This window comes from Ambystoma mexicanum, chromosome 5q (genome assembly GCF_040938575.1).
Source record: "Ambystoma mexicanum isolate Mex_15411 chromosome 5q, UKY_AmexF1_1, whole genome shotgun sequence".
NCBI classification, from domain to species: Eukaryota; Metazoa; Chordata; class Amphibia; order Caudata; family Ambystomatidae; genus Ambystoma; species Ambystoma mexicanum.
This window is the reverse complement of record NC_090933.1, coordinates 398,152,560-398,177,806: the sequence shown is the minus strand read 5'-3', so window position 1 is coordinate 398,177,806 and position 25,247 is coordinate 398,152,560. Positions and strand designations below refer to the sequence as shown.

Sequence of the window (25,247 nt, the reverse complement as noted above, 5' to 3'; positions counted from 1 at the left end):
CAGGCAGTGTCAGAATAGGTTCTTAAGTAGCAAAAGTCAGAGTTCCTTCGGAGAACTGGGCAAACAAGCGAGTACTTTACTTCTAGGGTTAGAAGAGGGTCCAGGGGCTTCGCAGAAGACACCCTAGCCAGATTCTAGCAGTGGGACTGGGTGCAGTGCATGAGAGGCTTCCCCCATCACAGGAAACAACACACAGCTACACAGAAATCCTAACAGGCTTAAGGTAAGTACATACCCAAGCCAACACAGTACCACAGCATTGAAGAAGATTTTGCAGCAAGAGAACTTCAGGGTCTGCAGCCAAATACCCGGTCAGTGGATTCCTTTTCGTGGAGACTGAAAACAAGACCTCAGAAGCAACTTTGCAGCAGGGATCGATGAAGAAGGCTCTAGGCAAGGTTACCCTCATGGCTGAATGCGGTTCTGTGGATTTGGCGCCTTTTCAAGGAACACAGAAGACGACAGAACATTGCGGTTGAATTCTGGTTGTTACAAAGGTCCAGCACACTGGTGAGGGGACTTTTCAGACTCGATTTGTCTCTCTGGAGATCCACCAGGATGCCCACGAAGTTTCAACGAGATTCGGAATTCGGAACACTGTGCACTGCAAAATGGTTTAGGTCCCAGGGTATTGGGGTATTGCAACAACGCAAGGTCGCAGCTACGCTTGGGATGGGTCAAAATGCAGGTCTTCTTGAGTCTAGTGCGTCTCACTAGGTTCTGGGTCGGGGTCGTCGTTTTCGGAGTCCCCAGGTCGATTGGAAGGAAGGGCTATAGCGGGCTCCGGTTAAACAGCAGGCTCTCCGGTCGCTGGAAATCATCTCAGCCTCTTTTCCTTCATCTTCCTCTTCGTTTTAAGTTCCAGTGGTCGACATTTCTTCAGCTTTCAGGTTCGCACTATTTATTAGGAATTACAACGCAACCTCTGCATTTTCTCCCCGCATTTTACAAGAAGGGGCTGTCTGGTTGTCGAATCAGGATAGCCAGCCTTCTCACTGGGAATTGTCCCCATTCAAGCAAGGTGTAAGACAAAGGGCTGGGGAGTTTTGGACTCCTCCCTCACTTCCTGCTCTCACAGATAGACTGGAGCCTGGGCGGGGAGTCCAGAGGACTCCCGCCGAAGACAAAAATCACACAAAGGAATTTCCCATCCTGGATGTCAGGGGAAAGAACAAGAAAGGGCACGAAATACTAAAATGGCAAATAAAAGAAGACAGGGGCCATTTTGGTAAAAATGGACGCCCTTAGGTCCCTTTACTGCAGCTGTGAACACAGCCCACGGTAAAGGTGCACCAAATTAATCCAAGGTATCACTGCCACCAGCCATTGAAGGTAAGCTTGTCACTGTAACAGGATTGTTACCGTTTTCATGTGCAAGGGGATACATTGTATCTCCCCAGCACTCCACATAAGGTGGGGTGTGCTGGTTTCACTTAACAAAATGTAAAAGGAATCCGAAGATCCTCTCTACCCTTGGGAACTGTAGGTCACTCAAGGTTAGCACAAGAAAGTTAAAAGGGTAGCCCCCTAGGGCAACCCAGCAACAACAGGCACTTAATGCCAATAAGTTGTTAAAGAGGATAACTTTAAAGACACTATGGCGAGTCTTAAAAATGACACCCATAAAAAGAGTTAAAGATTATGTGAGTGAAAAAGGTTCCCACTCACCGAGGTATTATGCAAAAATATCCCACTAGTAAAGCAAAAAGTTCTGGGGTTGAACCAGGAAAGGAAGATTTACCAGTTCTGGGCAAATCTTACCTAACACCAGGTGAAGGGGAATCTTTTTCCCCTCTTACCTGGTCGTTTACTCTTTTTATAGGTGACCTTTTTATGTCTCTCCATAGTGTATAGTTGGAGTTCTAGTTTCCTATAACTTTTGGGCTTAGGCTGGGTTGCCCCTTTGGGCTTCCCTGTTAACTTCTCTTTAATGTACTTGGGTGAACTTCTCTTCAAGGGGTAAAGAGTGATTTTCATCCCCTTTACATTTTATATAGTGAGCCTGCACGCACATCCCACCTTATGTGGAGTGCTAGGGGGTGGGGGTACAATGTATCCCCTTGCTTACTTACCTGTAGCATTTCTGTTACAATTGCAAGTTTACTTGAATGGCTGGTGGCAGTGGTTTTACTGTAGTGACTTTTTAGTCTTATTGCTAGCAGGCTGTTATTCATCCTCGGTAATGCACAGAAGGGCCACCATTCTGCACAAAGGCTGGGTTCTTTCTTTTTCGCCATTTTTAAGTATGCTTCTTGTGTCGGAGGTCTTCCCCTGCCATTCTAGGTGGGAACGTCGTCAGTGGAAGTTTTGTCTTCGGCGGGAATGCTTTGTATGCCCCGCGTAGGCTCCAGAGTGTCTGAGAAAGCAGGAAGCGAGGGAGGAGTCCAACCCTCTGCAGCCCTTTGTCTTTCCCCTTGCCTGAAAGGAAACAAGTCCCAACAGCCCGCCCCTTTTCTGTAAACTGCAGGGAGAGATTGCAGATGTTGTGCTATAGTTCCTGATAAATACTCTGAACCTGGAAGCTGCTGACAAGTCATCCACTGGAGCTGAAACCAAAGAGGAAGAAGAAGAGACATTTGTAGCGATGACCGGAAATCCTGCTGTGTAATCGGAGCCTCATGCAACCAATCCTTCCAAACGACCTAGAGTCCTGAATGCGACAACTCGTACCCAGAGGGTAGTGTGATCCACTAGTCTCAAGAAGACCTGCATTTTGAGCCTTCCCATGTCGTGCTGTCACGTTGCTGGGCTGCAAACCGTCAATACCCTGGGACCTCGAGCCGGAGTGTGGTGCATGGTCTTCCGAAGTCCGAATCAAGCTGAAACTTTGGAGGACTCCTGGACTGGACCTCCAGCGACATAATTTGAATCCCTAAAGTCCCCTCACCACAGTGCAGGACAGAGCGAAGAGCATCCAACCTGCCATATTAGTTCATCTGGCTGCTGCCAAAAGGCTCCAAATCCACAGAGCCGCAAGAATTTGTGAAGAAACCTTTGCCGTTCGGCAAGATTGTATGAAGTACCATGTGGGAGACTGCACCAGCCTTGACCTCTTGGCAACTGCTAACCCACCTTTGGTACAAGCATGTACTACACAAGTTGATAGAGTGACTGAGCAGCCAGGCTTATCTCAAGATGGGTCAATGTGAGCTGTAGGGTTATTACACAGAGATTCACAGTGACAAGTATCCAAATAAACACTTACACTCACGGTTTCTTGATTAAACAATTATTAATTTAACAGACAGTAGTATAAGCCTTCTTTAGAAGGTAGCAATATATAAGTAACACAAAAATATACACTCTTAGTTTCTCTAAATCAGTAAATACCCCATTTGGATGGCACACAGATTCTTCCTACACCCTGAGGTGTCTTAAATAACTAGGACCCTGTGGACATGAATATATCACTGGTACATTTAGAGCAATACTGAAAATAGTGTCAACAGAAGAAGTTGAGGGAATAAAACAATGGTTAACAAATATTCTTAAGCAAGTAAGTACATTTTGAACCCTCGAACGCAAAGTAAATTAACCCTTTCTTGGGGGAAAGGTAAAGCACAAAGTCAGAGGTAAGAAGAGTATTTCAGGGAAACCAGGACAGTCAAAGTTAGTTGAGCAAAAGTCTAAGTGGGCTCAAGCACTACTTGCAGGTAGGTAGCAAGTCTTGCACAGTGTTTTAGAAGTTTTTGTATAAAAATGAAATCACTGTAGATTCACAAGCTGGGAGGCTTGTGAGAGTAAAGATGCAAGCAACTCTGCAAAAGCAATCAAGACCAGTCTCAACTGAGAGCTAGCAAGGCTACAAGACAAGAGTTAAGTCCCCTTAGTTTTAGAGTACCTTTGGTTAGAAGAAATTGGTTCCAGCTGGCTTCTGTTCCTGTGTAGGTCTGCAGATACTGTTGTTCCTGGGCCTCAGTTGTGGGGACAAGAGGGAGGACGTCTGGGGACTCCTGCACAACAAATTTAAGGTTGGCGGCAGCAATGGGCAAACTTCAGATCAGCAGCACGTCACGGTTTCAGCTTCTCGCGACTCTCGCAAATAGCACCACACCGGTTCTCGGATACCACTATGTACTTTCGTCGCACCTAGGGGTCCAGCACTCTGTTGAAGTGGCTCAGGCGTAGTCAGTCCTGCTTCAGGGAAGTCTGGAGGCTCTTCCTGGCGCTTGGGTCCGACTTAAAAGAAATCCACTCAATTTGGTGGTGTTCTGTCTGGCACTTCAGTTCCAGCAACAGTGAAAGTACAGTCAGCTCCGAGAGGATGTCCAAACGAGTTCACCTTGGAGTTGCTTGGTCCCACCAACTTAAGGGGAGAAGTCGTCCTTGCAGGGCTTCTCTAGTCGCAGCAAATTCAGAGCTTCAGCACACCAGCAGGGCTTCACCAGGCAAACTAACAGTCCAGGAGTTGCAGCAGGCGTCTCGTCCAAGTTCTTCTTCGGATTCCTTCATCCAGTGGTCGACTCTGCCTTCCAAACAAAAAGCCTTGCCTTTCATGCAGGTTTCTCCCATTCATTCCAGCCTAGCTGTCAATCACACAGCAGGGTGGATGTCCTTCACGGACAGCCAGCTGGCCAATCACCTTTGGGTGCATTCCTGTAACCAAGGGGATTAACCACAGAGAGTTTCAGGCACCTACCTAACTTCCTGCCCCTGCCAGACATACTGGAGCCAGAGGCGGGCTTCACTCGTGAATCCTGCCAAAGACAAAACAAACGGACCAAACTTGTTTCTGCATGCAGAGTAAATCTCAAGAAGGACCTTTCTGACAAGAAATGGCAAAAAAAAGAAGACCAGGGCCATTTTGACAGAACTTTGCTCAATTGACACTGGCTGTCCTGGCTCTTGTAGACTCTTCTTCCCCTCTGACTTTGTGTTGATCTGTCCCTCAATAAGTAAGTCATACATAACTTACTTATGTAGCTGGGAAAGGGTTAACCTATATTTCATTGGGGGATTGTAAAGTACTTACCTGTTTGGAGAAACTTGTTAACCATTGTTTCCTTCCCTAACCTTTACCTTTTTCCATAACTCCAGTATTGCATTTAAGTGTAAAGTGATATATCAATGTCCACAGTGTCCTAACTATGAAGTCACCTCTTGGGGTAGGAAGTGTGTGTGTGTGTGTGTGTGAGAGCCATCCCAAAAAGGTATCTAGAGTGTATTTTTGAAGTGTATTTAATTGTGCCAATTGTCCCTTTCTAAAGAAGGCTTATTTTAAAAATGACTGTTACATCAATAAATAATTATTTTAATAAGAAACCTTGAGAATAAGTGTTATTTGAATACCTGTCACTATGAATCTCTATGTTACAACCCTACAGCTCACATTGACCCCTCTTGAGATTAGCCTGGCTGTTCAGTCACTATCAACTTGTGTAGTACAGACCTATACCAAAAGTTGGGTTACCTATTGCCAATAGGACAAGGCTGGTGTAGTCTCCCACAGGGTTACTATATACAATCTTCCTAACAAAAGGGAAGCCCAAAGCCGAAAAGTTATAGGAAACTAACTCGAATCATACACTATGGAGAGACATAAAAAGGTCACCCATAAAAAAGATTAAAAGACTAGATGAGAGGGGAAAAAGATTGCACTTCACCTGGGGATAAAGTAAAATTTTGACCAGGTTCTGGGGTTGACACAGGTCAGGAAGATCTATCAGCAATATGAAAATCTTACCCAACACCACATCAGGCAGCACGCACAGGCAATCGGCACGTCAATCGCACAGCATGTCAGGGACCCAGCAGTCAGAACCTCAGACAACTAGAGCACCAGGCAGTCAGCACGTGACTCAACTAGGAGCCAGAATGTGAGGCAATTAGCAGCCAGCAGGTCATGGTAATAGCTTAGCAGAAAGAGGGTATAAAAAACAGCAGGAAAGGAATCATGCAAATAGCTTACTAGCCAAAAGAAGCACATCATCCAAAGAGCGAAGCTAACCACAAAGCAGCCTGGCAGTCAGGTGCTTAGTGGCCAAAGAGGTGCAGACTGCCGTAAAGGGCTTGGATACACCTTGATGTTGAAGCTTCTGAGGACATAGATGTCCAAGACACCAAGAAAATAGTGAAAAATAGAGAATGATTGATGTCAAGTAAATCCCTGTGCTGCCCGTCTTCAAGACATTACTCTTAGGTACGATTTTCTAAAGTCCAATTGGTATTGGACTTTACAAAACGTATCCCCTGGTTTTAGGTTACCAACTTCTAGTATAGGCCTGTACTACCCAAGGTTGGTAGAGTGGCAGAGCAGTCAGGCTTATTTTAGGAGGAGGAAAGTGATCTGTGAATCACTACAAAGAAACCAGAATAGACATAGATCCAAAGAAACACTTACACACTTGTAGTAATATCAAAATAATATTTTATATATACACAAAACCTCATCACTTGGCTTAAAACCCACGACCAGTAATGCCCTGCCACACTCTTTGTATTAAACCTGTTTCCAGAGTGCTACCATACAACTACCAGCACATTTATCCTGCTTGCTTATGACACTCGCCTCTGTGTTATTATGCAATTGTACCTCTAATTGTCTAACTCTGTTGATCTTTTTGTGCTGCCATTTCGTATTTATGCCATGTGTATTTCGTATTTATGCCTTGTGTAACCCAAGCTTTGAGACTTCTTGTAACCTCTGTGCCCTGATACCTCTGGGTCCGGCGTGCAATATAAATGAATAAACACTCAAGGCAGCTAGGAACTAAAGGAATATTGTTTCAACTAGCAACATCAAATGTACATTTAGAATAGTAAGGCAGAATAAAGCAGGTAAGTAAATGGTTATATAGACCTTTCTTATCCACACATGGAGTGACTTCAGTTCAGGTCCATAAAAGTACTTATTCTAAATTAACTCTGCTTTACTCAACTATAGGTACGTTTACGAATGTAAAGAGCAACAATCACAGGTAAGCAATACTTGTAGTAACTTAAAGTTTAGGCAGTCTTTTACCTAACAAGAAAGGAGTTCTTTGGTTCCGGTTTTGAAGAGAAACGAGCAATACCAAAGTCAAAAGGAGAGCAATAGTTCTGATGCAAATCTTTTTAGCACAGGTATTTAACACGTTAGTTGTTTTTTATAGAACCCACAGGAGCTTAGGAGAAGCCTTCCTGTCGGCACAAGCTGCTCGGCCTGGGCGACTGCAAATGGTTGAACACCCAAAACCCAAACAGTAGAAACAGTGCTACAAAAGCTACAAAAGTAAAGGAGCGACACAAATGGCTTAAGGTAAGATTACCAACAGCCCCAACCGGGCCTCCTAGTACTTGGTCGTGATGATCAAAGGGAGGACCCTGGATGGTCTCCTGCAGCAGTAGTCGAGAGAGGGACTAGCCAGCAAAGAAAACTTATTCCCGCGTCAGTTCGTGGTTTTGGAGCCTTTTTTTGAGCACCTGGAGCGAACGATAACCGCCGGTTGGAATCTTCTTTTCTTGGTCCTGCTGGGGAGAGGATTTGTGTCTTTGGAGGTCCACACGGATGCCATCGAATTTCCAGCGAGATTTGTTCACGGCAAGGCAATGCACGTCAAGGGTGTTAAGGTACCCTGGGTATTGGGATTCTGCAGCCCTGGAGGGTCGCAGGACATCAGGGGATGGCTCAAAGTAATTAGTGTTTTGAGGCTGGTTGTGACCACCAGGCCAAAGGAGGAAGTGGTAGAGCTTCCCTGGTGATTCAAAAACTGTTTCAGGATAGCAGCGGTGCTTCTGCGGTTACTGGAGGTGCTGTAGGCGTCTCTGGTCGTCATCTTCAAAAATTCTGTTCCAGTGGTCGACTTAGCCTTCAGTCCCAAAAGATTTGCCTTTATGCAGGAACCCATTAATTCAGTCCTATGGACCCATCAATCATCAGGTTGGAACAAGTTACTTACCTGTAACTGTTGTTCTCCAGCATGGTTCTGGCATGGATTCACATGCTCATGAATATTCCCCGTCGTAAAGAAAAATCAGTATCAGTTTCGTTTCTAATCTGTCTTTCGTAGTAGTAACCAATCACTGATCTCTGCGTCATACTGACCACAGCCAATGACTGCCATCTCCCTAAGCCCCGCCTCTGGCAGCCATCTTCAGATTTGGTAGCACGTGAAGTGGCAGTATGACCAAGTGAAGAACCGCAGAGGGGTAGGCGGGAGGGTTCGCATGTGAATCCATGCCAGACCCATGCTGGAGAACAACAGTTACAGGTAAGTAAATTGTTCGTTCTCCAGCATGGGGTCTGGCATGGATTCACATGCTCATGAATAAAATAATACATAGCAGTACACACATGCACAACCACGGGAGGTGGCAAAGGCTCAACATTAAGCATTACATCCAAAACTCAACATTAAGCAATTCTTACCTCCTCACCAGGCTCACCTTAGGCGAACAGGTTGCGCAGCGCTGCTTGGCCGACCCTGGACTCCTCCCTGGAATCCCGATCGACGCAGTAGAATTTAGTGAAGGCGTGCGTCGACCTCCATGTAGCAGCCCTGCAGATGTCCAGCAAGGGCACACCTGTTAGGAACGCCGTGGTAGCTGCGATCGCTCTGGTGGAATGGGCTCTCGGACGGCTAGGCAGCGGTCGGTTTGCCAACCGATGACAGTACATGATACAGCCGGAGAGCCATCTGGAAATGGAAGCCTTCGAGAGAGCCTTCCCCTGATTGACAGGTCCAAAGTTCACAAAAAGTTGTGATGTCTTCCGAAAACTCTTCGTGCGGTCCACGTAGAACTTCAGCGCTCTAGCCACATCCAGCGAGTGCAAAGTCCTTTCAGCCGGCGACGAAGGCGACGGGAAGAAAACAGGCAACACCAAGGGTTTGTTGAGGTGGAAGTCCGACGCCACCTTGGGCATGAAGGAGGGGTGCGTCCTGAGCACTACCCTCGTGTCGTGAAAAGTAAAGTACGGGGGCTTACAGGAAAGGGCCTGGATCTCTCCCACCCGTCGTGCGGAGGTGATGGCCACAAGAAACGCTGTTTTCCACGACAAGAACTTCAACGGAGCTGAGTGCAGAGGCTCGAACGGAGATCCCATGAGCTTGGTCGGCACCACGTTGAGCTCCCACGCCGGGGCCAGTGCCTTCACCGGCGGGAACGATCTGAACAGTCCCTTCATGAATTCTTTCACCAGACGATGAGACCACAAAGACGTCCGTCCCGTGGTTCTGGTGTATCGGGAGATCGCAGCAAGATTAATCTTGATGGAAACGTGCGCCAGTCCAGACTTGGCCAGCATCAGCAGGTACGGCAGTACTTGAGGAGCCGTAATCCCTAGAGGGTTAATCTTCTGTGCGTGGCACCAGACAGAGAACCTCTTCCATTTGTGTCCGTAGCATTTAAGAGTTGAGAACGCCCTGGCCTGTGCAAGAACCTCTCTGCAGTCCGCCGGTATGTCGTAACCTAACCTCCAAACTCTAACGCTGCAGGAGCCAGGCCTGCAAGTTGAGCGACTTCGGGCCGTGATGGAGGATGGCGCCTCCTTCCCTGGAGAGAAGGTCCGCGTCCACTGGCAGCTTGATTGACGGGGACGCTGACAAGTCCAGAAGGTCCGGGAACCATATCTGCTTTGGAGGATCATCCTGCACAGTGACCTCTTGAGCTGGTTGATTAGCCGGATCAGCAGCGGCAATGGAGGGAACGCATATAGGAACAGGCCCTCCCAGGGGAACGAGAAAGCATCGCCCATGCTCCTCGGCTGGGGAAACCTGCTGGCGAACCTCCGGCACTTGGAGTTCGTCGCCGTCGCGAACAGATCGATCTGGGGTGTGCCCCACCGTTGGAAGAGGCGGTCCACTAGATCCTGTCGTAGTTCCCACTCGTGGCACGAGCGCAGCTCTCTGCTGAGCGAGTCGGCGATGGTGTTTTTTATCCCTGCCAGATGAAATGGCACCAGAAACATCCCTTGGGCGACGGCCCAATGCCACAGATCCTGAGCCTCCTTGGACAGGGCTGGGGATCTGGTACCACCCTGCTTCCTGATGTAGAACATGGTGGTAGTGTTGTCGGTGAAGGTCCTCACCACCTTGCCCTTGAGGGACGGAAGAAAGGACCTGAGGGCCCAAAACACTGCAGGGAGTTCCAGGACGTTGATATGGAGGGACTTCTCCGTCGGCAGCCAAAGGCCCCTCCCGTGCAGATTTTCGCTGTGCGCTCCCCACCCTTCCAGGGAGGCATCTGTGGTCACTGTCTTCTGGAGGCCCGGGGTCTGGAAGTCCATGCCCGCCGTCAGATGCGCACGGGTGCCCCACCACCGGATCGCTCGTCGGAAGCTCTCGTCGAGTGTGATCCTGTCCTCGAAGCTGCCCGTCGTCTGGATCCAGCGAGCGTCCAGGAACCCCTGCACAGGCGGATGAGATAAATGCAAGACGACATCATTCCGAGGAGGGATTTGATGGGCCTCACCCTGGCCGCGTCCGCAACCAGCATCCGCTGCACCTTGCCCAAAATGCCCCTCGTCCTTTCCTCCGACGGAGAGGCCAGAAGCGCCACTGTGTCGAGTTTCGCTCCCAGAAACAGTGCGTCTTGCGCGGGCACCAGGTGGGACTTGGCATAGTTTATGGAGAATCCCAGGTCCGTGAGTAGTTGGACGGTCCTCGCCGTGTGCTCCGCGGCGAGCTCCTTTGTCTTTGCTCGGATGAGCCAGTCGTCCAGGTAGGGGTAGACGTGGATCCCCTCCAGGCGCAGCTGCGCCGCCACCGGTGCGAGGCACTTGGTGAACACCCTGGGTGCCGACCTCAATCCGAAGGGAAGGGCTCTGAACTGGTAGTGACGCCCTTGGACCACAAATCTGAGAAACTTTCGGTGTCCCTTGAGGATGGGGATATGGAAGTAGGCATCCTCCAAATCCAACGATGACAGGAAATCGCCCTCCTCCAGTTGACCCAGGACGTGCTGGAGGCTGACCATCTGGAACTTCTGTGCCTTGATGAATTTGTTCAGTCGTCGTAGGTCCAGGATGGGACGCCATCCTCCCGTCTTCTTCTTCACGAGGAAGTAACTTGAGTAAACTCCGGAGCCCCGAAGCCTCTTTGGGACGAGCTTGATGGCGCCTTTCTTGAGCATCGCCTTTACCTCCAAGAGAAGTTGAGGGACGTGATGTTCCTTCCTTGCCACGGGGGGGACGCGCGGGCACTTCTTTAGAAACTCGAGCGCGTGACCCTGGGCCAGGGCGTCCAGCACCCAACGGTCGGTGGAGATGAACTCCCACACGCTGACGAAGTTTGCCAGCCGGCCTCCCACCGGGGTGCTTCGGTGGGGGCCCGACCCCACGGCCGGTTCAGTCCTGCTTCGACGAGGCTTTGCCGCCTTGTCCTCCTTGGCGACGACGGCGGGGTCCGCCCGACTTGCCTCGTCCCCTGTAGGCTTCCTGTGACGACGACCGGGCCGCTTGACGATAAGTGGAAAATCCGCTGCCGGAACCTTTGGAGGCACCCTGCTTGCCTCTGCCGCTCCGAAAGGGCGGCCGTCGTTGCTGGAGAACACCAAGAGCCCGGGCCGTCTCCGTGTCCGTCTTGATGGCTTGTAGGGAATCGTCCACTGTTTTCCCAAACAGATTGCTCCCGTCGAACGGCATGTCCAAGACTCTGGTCTGCATGTCCGGGCGGAAGTCAGTTGCCTTGAGCCATCCATGCCGTCTAAGGCACACGCCGTTGCTCAACTGGCGAAATCCAGTGTCAGCGATGTCCGTCGCTATCGTAATGGCGTGGTCCGACGCCACTTCTCCTTCCTGCAAGATCTCTAGGGCCTCCGCCCTCTTGTCGTCTGGTAAGAAATCCAGCAGGGGGGGCTATTTTGTACCACAACTCCCTGTCGTAGCGGGCTATGATAGCCAAGGCGTTAGCAGCCTTAATCGTCGTCGCTGCCGATGAGATGACTCTGCGTCCCATCGTGTCCAATTTCTTTCCCTCGCCGTCCGGCGGGGAGGTTGACGTAGAGGCCGAGGCCCCCCCGCTTTCTTCTTGGCCCCCGCAGAGACTACCGAGTCCGGGGTCGGCTGTGCCCGAAGGCACAAGGGGGCCGCGTCCAGAACCCGGTACTTCTTCTCGTACCGATCCCTTCTCGCAGGCGTTGTGGATGGGTTCTTGAGGAGGGCGAGACCCTCATCCCAGATATCGTCCAGTAGAGGTACAGCGAGGACCGTGTTCCTCTTGGTCTCGCGCCGTTGATAAAGGAAACCTTCCTTCTCTTCCGGGCAGAGCTGGAAAAGCTCGGATGCCCTGGCGATCATGGCATGAAACGATCCAATCTCGTCGGGCGGGGAAGCCCGGGGAGGAGGTGACGACGGGAGATCCTTGTCGTAAACCTCGTCGTCTGTGCCCATCGCGGCCGAGTCCGTCCCCGTATCATCCCCACGGGTCGTGGACGGGGAGGAGGGCTGAGCAGGGCGCGATGGTTGAAAAGGAGGTGGAGGATGAATCCTTCTTCTCTTAGGAGGAGGGCTCCCAGAAGGGCCTGGCTCTGGGTCCCCCATCGGGAGAGGTTCCTCCATTGGTGGTAACGGCAATCTCGTCCTTATCTCCGAGCATAAGGACTGTATAGCCAATAAAATGGCCACCGAGTTGTCTTGCGGCACTGGTTGAGGGGAGTCCGACGGGCGGTCAGGAGCCCCGTCGGCACCCTCGACGTTCTCGTCGTCTCCTACGTCGGGGTCCCTCCCGACAGGCTGGTCTTCTTCCACGCCAACGCCGTGGCTTAAGACTTCGATCAGCTCCTCCTCAGAGGTTGAGGCCGAATCCACGACGACCTCCTGCCCCCCCTTTTTCTTCTCCGTCGGAGGTTTCACGGGGGTCCTGTCGATGGGCATGAAAGAGGACTCCCTCCGCGGTGGCAGGGAGACTCTGGGCCCCGAGGTCGCCACCACTGGTGTAGCCTCCACAGGCTGAGCCAGGGCCGCCGCGACCGTCTCGATAGAGGCCTTGGCCAGATGGATTAAGGCTTTCACCACCTTAGGTGCGCTCACCGCCTTCTCCTTGGGGGGAGGGTCACCGCCTCGCTCCCCCTCCGATGGGGCCTTCGAGCTCGACCAGGGTCTCTCCAGGAGCTTCGCCGGGTGCTCGGCCTTCCTCTTACCCGAGCCAGAGCGTTGGCTCGTGGTTGATGGCGCCGGGGAGGATGCGCCCTGCCTGGCGCCCGTAGAGCCCGACTGTTCGGCGCTCCCGGTGCCAGCAGACTCGCGGTGCTTGGCCTTCTGTTGGACCCCCGTCGCCGGGGCGCCCTCAAAGGTCTTAGAAGACCGCTCGGACTTCTTCTCGCCTGACAGGCTCTTCCCTTCCAGCCAGTTGGCGAGACGCAGATGGCGGTCCTTCATGGTCCGCTCCGACATATTGCCGCAAAACGCACAGTCCTTCTCCACGTGCGTCTTGTCCTCATGCAGGCAGTAGAGGCAAAGGGAGTGTTCGTCCTCCTTAAAGACATTCTGAAGCTGGCATCCAGGGCAGACCCTGAACAGCTTTCTGGGCGTCGAGCTTCCCTTCTCCTGGGCCATGATCGAGATGGGCCTGAGAAACTTCTGGAGTCCTCCAAAAGCGTGGCTCGATGAAATCTTCACCCTTGAGGGGCGTAGAAGAATCCGACACAGGTCCCCGTTGATCGGATAAAGAAACAGTGGAGGTTGAGGCTCTTTTGACCGGAAAAGAGAAAATTTTCCTAAGAAAAAGCACGAAAAAATCACTAAAGCTCGAGAGCAATAGCACGAGGATCCCAACACTTGAACGTGCGGTAAAAATCTGAAGATGGCTGCCAGAGGCGGGGCTTAGGGAGGTGCCAGTCATTGGCTGTGGTCAGGATGACACAGAGATCAGTGATTGGTTACTACTACGAAAGACAGATCAGAAACAAAACTGATACTGTTTTTTCTTTACCGAGGATTCCCAGCCTGACGACGGGGAATATTCATGAGCATGTGAATCCATGCCAGACCCCATGCTGGAGAAGAGGGGAATCGGCATAAGAAATTGAAATACTCCTTAACAATTGCAATACCTACACATTGGTATTCAGAGAAGAGAGCCGTCAAATAAATGCCTGCCAAAAAGGAGCCATGTCTGATTCACCACCCCTGCGCTAAAAGTTTCACAAGAATGCAAAAAGAATTATATTTGTAATTCAAATTGTGCTTACCTGTTGACATCATACTGAACATTTTGGGTGAGATCTACGTTGAGCAGTATAACATTGTGCACATGGCATCTGGAGAACGGTGGTTTTGGCTTCTTAAAGTTCAACTTGCTATTCCATTTTTGAATGCCCAGAATTCCATAATGTGTGATTTTTGGCGTTGCCTCAATGTGCTGTAGGACAGACTTTAGGGATACATTCTTATAGTTAGCCACTGGCTCTGGAGACTGACTGCAAGAAAAAACACAAAGGAGAAAGGGCATCAGATGAGAAGGAATCTTATGAACTAAACTGCCATGAGCAAGCAAAAATGAGATGGTTCATGAGGGAAGGGCTACTTCCATTAGGTCTGTCCAAGAACCTGTAGACCTAACAGGTCTCCAAATCCATCATATAACAGTCTTACCGTTGAATAAACACGCAGCTAATAATGCAAATGTTGCTTCAGTACTCGACTGAAAAATAATTCACAGAACATGAAATAAGCAGAAATAGCACAGCATCTTGAACAATATGTAATGCTAGGTTACATAGCTTTTATACTGTGCCAACCAGTATCCCATCTGAAAAAATGGTGTATTGTGCCCTCACCTGGGCGAACAAGAGGCTAGTGTGTGAAGGAAGATGTAAAGACGAGGGCAACAAGTGTGCACATGGAAGCAGGAATAGGATGAAGAAAGCGCGGCTGAGATGATTTCACCAGAAAGCCTTCTGTGTAACCGGAGCATTCTGTAGCCCTTCCTTCCAACTGACCTGGGGACTCTGAAAACGACGACCCAGACACAGAGCCAGGTGAGATCCGCTAAACTCGACAAGACCTACATTTTGAGCCATCCCACGTTGTGCTGTGACTTTGAAGGGGTGCACTACCCCAATACCTTGGGACCTTGAGCCATTGTGCAGTGCACAGTCTTCTGAATCGAGCGGAAACTTTGGTGGCATATTGCTGGAACTCTAAAGACAAGATCTGAGTCGTAAAAGTCCCCTCATCAGAGTGCTGGACCTTGCAAATGACGAGAATCTGACAGTGATATTCAGTCTTCTCCTGGCTCGTAAAAGGGGCGCCAAAACCACAAAGCTGCATCCAGCTGCGAGGAAACTCTTGCCTGGAGACTTCTCTGTTGATACCTGCTGCAAATTCCCTTCTAAAGTCCTGTCTTCGGTCCTCATGACAAAAGGATGCATCAACCAGGTTTTTGACTGCAGATCCTGAAGTCTTCCAGGTGCAACTCTTCTTCTGTGCTGAGGTACTGTGTTGGCTTGGGCATTTACTTACCTTAAGCCTGTGTGATTTCTGTAAAACCTTTGGGGTGTTTTCTGTGATTGGGAGTCCTCTCACCTCCTAGGGTGTCTTCTCAGAAGTTCCTGGATCCTAACTAACTTTAAAGTGAACTACTTACTTGTTTGAACAGACTTCCACAAGAACTCCGACGTTTGCCTGCAACAGAACCCTATCTCGCCCTGCTTACAGCTGGCACCTAGACCACTAGGGTCCCTCTTCTGCCTCTGAGTGAACTCAAGCAATAGAATAGGGAAGGACTGGATAAGTAAAGAAATCTGTCTTGAAAAGTGTAACACATGTTTAAAAGTACTTACTTGTGAAAAGGTTGGTTGGTAACTGTAACTCAGAGTGAACAGTTACAAAGGTTCTCACTTACCTTGAATGTGTAGTATGGAGAATTCTCAGAAATGTGCTAAGTCCCTTCTACCTTAGAGACCTTCGGCTCTTTTGCTGGACGTTAGGACTTTAAATGTCTTATCTGGAGAGAGTGAGACCCTTTTCCCACTCTCTCATGTACTTTTCTGAGATTTGGACTGTTACTTTGCATTGTGACACACAGAACCTTATTAGGAAACGATTGTATGCAGTACCCTTTGGGTGCACTACAACAACCCTGGCCTACAGGTAATAGGAACCCAACCTTTGGTATAAGCTTGTACTACACAGATTAGTAGCGTGTTGAGCAGCCAGGCTTATCTCAAGAGGGGTCAATGTGAGCTGTAGGGGAGTTACACAGAGATGCACAGTGACAAGTACTCAAACACTTACACACAAGGTTTCTTGAATAAACAATTATTCATTTATCAGTTAGAATAAGCCTTCTTCAGAAGGGAGCAATATAAAGGCAACACACAAATGCACTTCAAGATTGTACACTCAGTTTCTAAATCAGTAAAGACCCTTTTGGGATGGCCCACAGTCACAACCTACACCCTCAGGTGACTTCAATAGCTAGGGTGCTGGGGACATTAATATCTTACTGTTGAATTTAGAATACTCTCAGAAATTGGTTAAAGGAAAATGTTATTAGAACAAAGAAGAGACCACAAATATTCTTAAGCAGGCAAATACTTTTGGATCCCCTAAGCAGAGGCATTCAGTATAACAGGCTAAGCCAAGGTCAATGGTCAAAAGTCTTATATGGGCTGAAGCACTTCTGGTAGGTAAATAGAAAAATCTTTGCACAATGTTTTAGAAGTCCTTGAAGAAAAGAAAAATCAAATGTATGGCCACAAGCTGCTTAGACTTGTGAGTAGTAGACGATGCAAGCAACTCTACAATGAGAGATAATTTCTCTCAGACTTTACAGTACCTTTGTATTGAAGAAAAAGTGCAGCAGATAACTTCTGTTCCTGTGCAGCTCTGCAGATCTCACTGTTCCTGGGCCTCAGTCATGGGGATAAGAGGGAGGACTTCTGGGGACTCCTGCTCTGCAATGGAACGTTCACCGCTCGCAACCGGCAATCTTTCCAACAAGTGGCACTTCATTGTTTCCTTGCTTCTGGGGTCCCGCACTCTGTTGAGGGGGCTCAGGCTCGGTCAGTCCTGCTTCCTGGGAGTCCGGAGGATCTTCCTGGAGCTCTTGGCCAGCTTAAAAGCAACGCACACAATCAATTGCATCTTCTGCAACTCACAAGCCTAAACAGCTTGTGGCCCTACATTGATTCTTCTTTTCTTCAAAGACTTCTCAAACATTGTGCAAAGAACTTTTCTTACTTACCTACCAGGAGTGCTTCAGCTCATTATAGACTTTTGCCCATTTACTTTGGCTTAGCCTGTTATACTGAATGACTCTGCTTAGGGAATCCAAAAGTATTTGCCTGCTTAAGAATATTTTCAATCTCATTTGTTCTAATAACCTTTTCCGTTGGCCAATTCCTAAGAATGTTCTAAATGCTACAGTAAAATATTAATGTCCCCAGCAGCCTAGCTATTGAAGTCACCCGAGGGTGTAGGTTGTGACTGTGGGCCATCCCAAAAGGGTCTTTACTGGTTTAGAACTAAGAATGTGTAGTTTTGGAGTGTATGTGTGCGTTGCTTTTATATTGCTCCCTTCTGAAGAAGGCTTAGTCTGACTGATAAATAAAATAATTGTCTATTCAAGAAACCTTGTGTGTAAGTGTTTATTTGAATACTTGTCACTGTGAATCTCTGTGTAACTCCCCTACAGCTCACATCAACCCCTCTTGAGATAAGCCTGGCTGCTCAACACGCTACCAACCTGTGTAGTACAGACTTATACCAAAGGTTGGCTTCCTATTGCCAGGAGGTCAGGGTTGTTGTAGTGACCCCAAAGGGTACTGCATACAATCTTGCCTAACACATTATGCCTCCATTTAGTCAGACTCATCATTCGATACAGCCACATAGCCCTGGTCCTTGTTGTAATTCTGCACTTAAGGACTTTTTCAGAATTGTAGCTATCCTCAGTTCCATTATGACTGCCCAGGGCCTTATGAAATCAAACTTATAACCTGAAATCAAGCAGGATTACATTTTATAAAACATTTTTTTACAACGAAACAAGACTTTTTATGTATGCTTTATTCCTTCTGAGGGTGTCCAAGAACATCACAACTGGTGGAAATCTTGAAATATTAATTTGTGCCAATAACTTAATGTGAACCCTAGCTATAGCACTCACTCAAAGTGCAACGTAACAAAAGCCATGACTAAATTTGGACTTTACAAAAAGAAAAACAATTATAAAGTGAGGGAGAATCCTACATTAAATAAATGTGCAACGTTCCACAGAACAGGGCACATCACTGCAACTCATATCATCCATGCCACATCAACAAAATAAATACGCCCTCACCTTGATTGCTCTGGTACATTGTTGTGACTGTTCCATAAAACACAAGAATCATCCATGACAACAACAAAGGGCCACACACACTGGCGTTTGACTCCCAGTTCTTCCATGCGGTTTCTCTCTAGCTCCAGATTATGATAGGAGAGTTCCTTTATAAGAAATCTTGCAGCTCCTGCAGGAATACAAAAATAAATACTATTATGTTTTCAACACTATTCAACACCTGGGACTCAGACACCTCTGTTCGCAAAACACCCCCCTCAATGCCCCAAACACGTGTCGAGCTCCCTTAGAGTCTATCCTATAGTACGTCCAATGTGCTTCAACCTTCACATGCAATCTCCCCAGAAATCATGCCAGCTGAATCAGGCATCCCCTGCCACCCACAACCTAATGACATTTAGTTATACATCAAAGTGTACTCTTAGAGATGGAGAAATTTAGCTTTTCTATTTATTTTCTGGAACAATATAGGTTTATAGCAATCACTATGCCACCTGTGTGTCGGACTCCTCCTCCTGCAGCCTTACAGGGACATTTCAAAAGTAAAAGGCACCCCCACCCCATTCACCCAACTGTATGCATTTGTGGAAGTAGTCTGCTGACTTTGGGTACCGTTGACGCCTTCCCAATGTTGATCGATTGTCACTCGGCCGTGAAGCTGTGTTTTGGTGTCGAATGACTAAAACATTATCTCCACTTTGCGTACTTGAGGCCGCATATGAATCTAAGCACATTCACAAGCCTCCGAAATGTAGATTTTTTTTTTGTCCCCCTCTATTCACTAAGAGCAAACTACTGCAGCCACCTTGTTCATTTTCTCAGAGCAAAGTGATCAATGTGACTCTGATATGCAGGCCCATCGAACAAGTTACTTTCTTACCTGGTAACGTTCTTTCGATGGGATGGTCCGACGACGTATTCCAAAGCAAAGACTTGCCCACTGCCGGAAGACTCTCCGGAGCAGTCCAAGCCACTGCCACCCTTCTTTGCAAGGCCATATGGAATGGCAGTACCGGGTCAGTTGGTGGACCTTGGTCCAAGATGTCTGTCAGGTCACCCTGCAGAAAATCTCCTGGTGGCGCAGATCACCCCAACTACTCCGTTACCCTCGACATGAGGCGCCGGTACGAGGATTCAGCATGCGTACCTGGCTCAGGCCTGCCAAACTCAACCTCTGGGGAGGTGTCCAGACCACTGGCGTCCTGCAACGACTGATGCAGGCCTTCTAACTGGCTATGACCAGATAATAGATCATCAGGAACCTCCTCAGGAACAAGACCTTCATCAGACCCTTCCTCCACCTCAGAAATATAGTCAAGAGGCTGGAATAAATCCCTGGATGAGGGCATGTGTTTGGACTTGGCCAGAGCCTTCCTCAGGGTTTCCACCGGTCTCCGGGGCACCTCCGAGAAATCCTCCTTGAAAGGCGTCGATGGAATCTACGTCGAGCGTGGCACTGATGGCTTCAACACAGGCCTTGAGGGTGGAGCCCCGAGCGTGTCCTTCGACAGCCTGTGCGCCAAAGGCGTCAACGTCTTCTTTGAAGACCTCACAGGCTCCGACGGTCTCAATGGCGTTGAGGACCGGGACCTGGAGCGGGCATGGCTAGAGCGATCCACCTTGTCCGACCGGGACCTCGAAGGTTCCCGGTGATCGTGATGACCGCTCGAGCCCGAAGCCGTGCGAACAGTGTCTCTAGCATGTTCCCTGCCGGTGTCTTTCGACGGCACGGACGGAACGGAGCCCTGCAACTGAAAATTCGCCATCATCTCCTTACGAAATGAATCCCATTCCGCAGGAGAGGAATGCTTGGTGGGACAAGCAACACGCATACTGGCAGAGTCCTCAGACGGGGAAGGCCACCGGTGACGGCGCTTCCATGAGTGCCTCAAAGAGGCAGAGGAATGACGGGATCGAGAACCCCTGGACTTACGCCAACAATGCGGAGAGTCGCCCCTCGAATCGTCAGTCGAAAGCCCAGTGGATTTCCACTTCCGGGGCTTGGACACCTTACCGACAGAAAGCTTCTTCTTACACTCCCGCAAGGCCTTCGAAGTTAACGACTGGCAATCGTCACAATCGTCCGTGGCGTGGTCCTCACCGAGGCACCAGAGGAAGGCGTTGTGCGGGTCTGTCAGCGACATCTTGGAACAGCAGTCCCGACACTTCTTGAAACCCGGCCGCGGGGTAGAAGACGACGAAGACATCATGGAAATCTTCACAAACAAACTGGTTCGAAGAACCGATAGAATAACTCAGAAGATCTGAGGCACGCGAGATCTCCGAAGCGAACACGTTCGCGGAAAAAACAGAACTGAGGCTACAGGCGTCGTGCGTCCTACTTATAACATCCGGTGACGTCGGCTCGACGGAGGCCCTGGAGGACAGCGTATCGACGTCATCAATGCAGGACGCAGAAAATTTCCGAAGCGGCACAGCTGTGGTGATTACCTGTCATAGATATGGAATACATTGGAGGACCCAATCCCCTCGAAATTATGTTTTCGACTGTAGGGAAGACTGTATGGATATGCATTGCAGATATTGGTGGCAATGCATTAAATCAGGGTCTATCAGTAGGTTACTGTTATTAGGGAGTGTTAGGCAAGATTGTATGCAGTACCCTTTGGGTGCACTGCAATATCCTTGATCTCCTGGCAATAGGGACCCAACCTTTGGTATACATCTGAACTACACAGGTTGGTAGTGTGGTTGAGCAGCCAGGCTTATCTCAAGAGAGGTGAATGTGAGCAGTAATGTTGTGACGCAGAGTCTCACAATACAGTTATCCAAATAAACACTTATACTCAAGGTTTCTTGATAAAACAATTATTCATTTATTTCACAGTCAGTTATATAAGCCTTCTTCAAAACACTCTTAATTTCTCTAAATCAGATGACACCCATTGGGAATGGCACACAGACACTTCCTACACCCTCAGGGGACTTAAATAGCTAGGACACTGAGAACATTGATTTATCACTGGTATACCTAGAGCAATATTGAGTTTGGTGAAAAAGATAGACTAGAGGAATAAATCAAAGGTTAACAAATAATTCATAAACAAGTGAGCACTTTTAAACACCTTCCGAAGCAAAGTCAGAGGTAAAGAGGAGTCTCTCAGGGAGCCAGCCCAGCCAATGTTAATTGCACAATGTCAAGGGGAGCTGAAGATCTTCTTTGCAGGTAGATAAAAAAGTCCTACACAATGTTTTAAGAAATGTTTGTAGAAAATAGAACACTTGAAGGGCCACAAGCTGAGAGGCGTGTGAGGGGCAAAGCTTTAGCAACTCCGCAAGGTAACCAAGACAGGTCTCAACTGAGAGCGAGTTCTCTTAGACTTTACAGTACCTCTGGTTAGAAGAAATTCCAGCTGGCTTCTGTTCCTGTGCAGCTCTGCAGATCCTGTTCCTGAGCCTCAGTCATGGGGACAAGAGGGAGGACGTCTGGGGACTCCAGCTCTGCAAGGGGACAGTCAGTGGCAGCAATGGGCAAACTTCAATTCAGCGGTTCTTCAGTGATTCAGCTCCTCGCGTCTGACAGCTAATAGCAACACTGCGGTTCTTGGATACCACTTCAGAGTTTCCTTGCTTCTGGGGTCCAGGCTCAGGCTTGATCAGTCCTGCAACAGAAAAACTCCGGAGGATCTTCCTAGCGCTCGGGTCCGACTTAAAAGCAACGCACACAATCTGGTGTTCCTCTCCCTGGCTCTTCGGTTCCAGCAGCAGTGGAAATGCAACCAGCTTCGAGAGGATGTCCAGACGGGCTTACTTTGGAGTTGATTGGTCCCACCAACTCAAAGGGGGGAGTCGTCCTTGAAGGGCTCCTCAAGTCGAGGCGAATTTTGAGCTTCAGCAAAACTTCACAAGGCAAACCAACGGTCCAGGAATGGAAGCCGGTGTTGTCCTCAAGTTCTTCTCCGGATTCCTTCGTCCAGTGGTCGACCGCCTTCCAAGCCAAAAAGCCTCGCCTTTTATTACAGGTTTCTGGCATTCATTCCAGCCTAGCTGTTAATCACACAGCAGGGTGGCTGTCCTTTCTGGACAGCCAGCCGGCCAATCACCTTTGGGTGCATTCCTGTAACCAAGGGGATTAAGCACAGGGAGTTTCGAGCACCTCCCTCACTTTCTGCACCTGCCAGACATACTGGAGCCAGAGGTGGGATTCACTCGTGAATTCTGCCAAAGACAAAACGAACAAAGAGACCAAACCTGGTTTGGCACGCAGAGTAAGAAGGACCTTCCCGACACGAAATGGCAAAAAAAGAAGACCGGGGCCATTTTGACGAAATGGGTACCCATGGGAGCCTTACCGTGGCTGTGAACGCAGCCCGCGGTAAAAACACAATGGTAGTAAAAAGTAAACCACTGCCACCAGTCATTAATTGTAGGAAGGGTAACATAAAAATGTTACATAGAAACTAAACAAAGGGGATACTAAGTAACCTGTACAGCACCCTATGGTAAGATAGTGTGTGCTGGGTCTAGAAAGTTACAAATTATAAGTAAAGTCAATTTCACTTCACTGCTCTTGGAAACAGTAGTTTCACCCAGAGAAGGTATTTAAACCTTTGGGAAATCTAAGAATTCCTTGTGCCACTGCACTGAAGGTCCTGTGTGAGAATGTAAAGATGATACCTATGGAGTTTGTCAGACTCCAAAGTTAAAAAGAACACAATTTAAAATCACATAAGAATTACATGAGAGATCAAAAGTCCTAATGTCCAGCAAAAGAGCTGTGGGTCTCTAAGGTAGAAGGGAATTAACACATTTCTGAGAATTCTCCTTAACAGGAAGAATTCTAATATCTGTGCTAATTCCTTTTAACCTTTGAGATCCCCAGCTCTTTTGCTGGATTTTAGGACTTTTTAATTTTAACCTTGGAGTGAGTGTGACCTTTTTCTCACTCTCTCATGTGTTTTGATATGATTTGGATTATATGTTTCCTTTGGTGAAGAAGTCGGGCAAACTCCATAGGCATCTACTTTTTGTACAGTGGCCCACAGCACCTTCAGTGCAGTGTCACAGAGAAATCCTTTAGATTTCTCCTGAGGTTTAAACACCTTTTCTTGTGAGAACTACTGTTCCCAAAAATAATAAATTGAAATTTACTTTACTCACCTTTTCGCTTTGTAGGTCCAGCACAACCCATCTTATGTGGAGTGCTACCTAGCCCCTTATCCTACATTCTCATTTAACATTTTGTATGTTAACCTCACTACTTTAAATGGCTGGTGGCAGTGGTTTTATTTTCCTACCGCAGGCTGAATCCTCCGCTGCAGTATAGCACCCATGGGGGACCATTTTGGTAAAATGTCCCCGGTCGTCTTTTTTCACCATTTTCTGTTTGTGGGGTCTTTCTTGGGTTTTACTCTGCTTTCCAAGCCAGGTTTGAGCCCTTTGTTCGTTTGGCCTTTGGTGGGCTTCAGTCCTGGAACCCGCCTCTGGCTCCAGTGTGTCTGGAAAGGCAGGATGCGAGGGAGGTTCCCGCAACTCCCCTGTCCTTTCCCTCTAGGAGTGCATGAATTCAACCAGTCCTGATTGGTTGGCTGGCTATCCATTCAGGGCAGCCACCCTGCTGTTTGATTGACAGTCTAGGCTGTGCATGAATGGGAGAAACCTGCTTAAAAGGCGAGGGTTTTGGGACTAGTCAGTCGACCACGGGGAGAAACGCCAGATGAAGAAACCGTGAACAAAGCTTGCTGCATCCTCCTGGACCTTTGAATTACCTGGTGAAGCCCTGCTGCTGTGCTGAAACTCCTTTTTCTGATCGACAAGAGAAGCTCCGGAAGGTATGACTTCTTCTCTTGGGTTAGTGGAACCAACTTACCCCAAGACCAACTCCACTGGACCATCTTCCCTGATTGGCTTTACTTTGCGGCTGCAAGAAGCGAATGCCAGGGGTCAAGAAATCCATAATCGAGTGCAACGTCTGCAATCCGGCCAGAAGCTCCAGGAGTCTCCTAAGGATCCTCCAGAAGCAGGACGACCAAAGCTCAAGTACCCTCACCAGAGTGCAGGACTCAAGTAGTGAAGGAAGCCCAACCGGTATCCCAGATCAGTGGTGGTGCTGTTTACCGAGCACTGAAACCGCAAAGTACTGCTAATCGAAAAGAACCCATAGCTGCCGACGACCTCCAAGTGCTGCTGCAGGAGTCCTCCAGACGTCCTCCCTCTTGTCTCCATGACTGAAGCTCAGGAACCCAGGATCGGCAGCGCTGCAACAGGACACAATCTAGCTGCACCACTCTTCTTCAAACCAGAGGTACTGTTTGGACTTGGGGTACTTACCTCATTGTCTTGAGCTTTACTTTTCTCAGTTGAGACTTGGAGTGGCTTACCTTCGAGTTGATTGCAACTCTTGCTTTTCACAAGTGTAACAGCTTGTGACCCTATCAAGTGATTTCTACAAAACTCTCTAACTTTGTGCAAGACTTTTATTAACTAAGAAGTGCCTCAGCTCCATAGATTCTGCTCCAATTGACTCTGGCTGTCCTGGCTCCCTGCAGACTCTTCTAGTCCATTGACATTGATATGTCTGTCCCTCATAGGTGCTTACTTGTTTTTAGACTGTTACTGCTTGTCTAGACTTCATTGGAAGATTTAAGTATACTCGCATGCCCTGAGAACCTGTTTAACCTTTTTCCTTTCTTTAACCTTCCCTTTGTGCAACCTCAGAATCTGCAAAGTATAACTATTGATATATAAATGCCATTACTGTCCTTGTGAATGAAGTCACCTGCGGGCCTAGGGAGTGTGTAAAAAGCATCTTTAAAGAGTATCGACTAAACTCGTGCTGATTCTGGAAAAGTATTTAAAGTATATTTGTTTGTTACATAGCCTGCCCTTTTTAAAGAATGCTTATTTAAAAACTGATGTTAAATAAATAACTATTTATAACGGAATCCTTGAGTGTAAGTGTTACTTGGCTACTTGTATTTGCTGATGTCATTGCTACAGCTCTACAGCTCACATTGCCCCCTCTTGAGATAAGCCTGGCTGCTCAGTCACACTACCAACTTGTGTAGTACAGGCCTATACCAA

The 25,247-nt window shown here is 48.4% G+C and overlaps 1 protein-coding gene across 5 annotated transcripts in view; it reads right to left on the bottom strand.

Annotated features, from left to right (window-relative positions):
* GREB1L (GREB1 like retinoic acid receptor coactivator) overlaps positions 1-25,247 on the bottom strand; it is a 1,340,557-nt gene that overhangs the window by 42,317 nt on the left and 1,272,993 nt on the right. For all 5 annotated transcript variants that reach the window (XM_069620882.1, XM_069620883.1, XM_069620885.1 and 2 more), the window contains 2 exons: positions 18,204-18,372; positions 14,107-14,334 (listed from right to left, as the gene is read on the bottom strand). In XM_069620882.1, the coding sequence (XP_069476983.1) occupies positions 14,107-14,334; positions 18,204-18,372 (397 nt within the window). The remainder of the gene's footprint in view (positions 1-14,106; positions 14,335-18,203; positions 18,373-25,247) is intronic.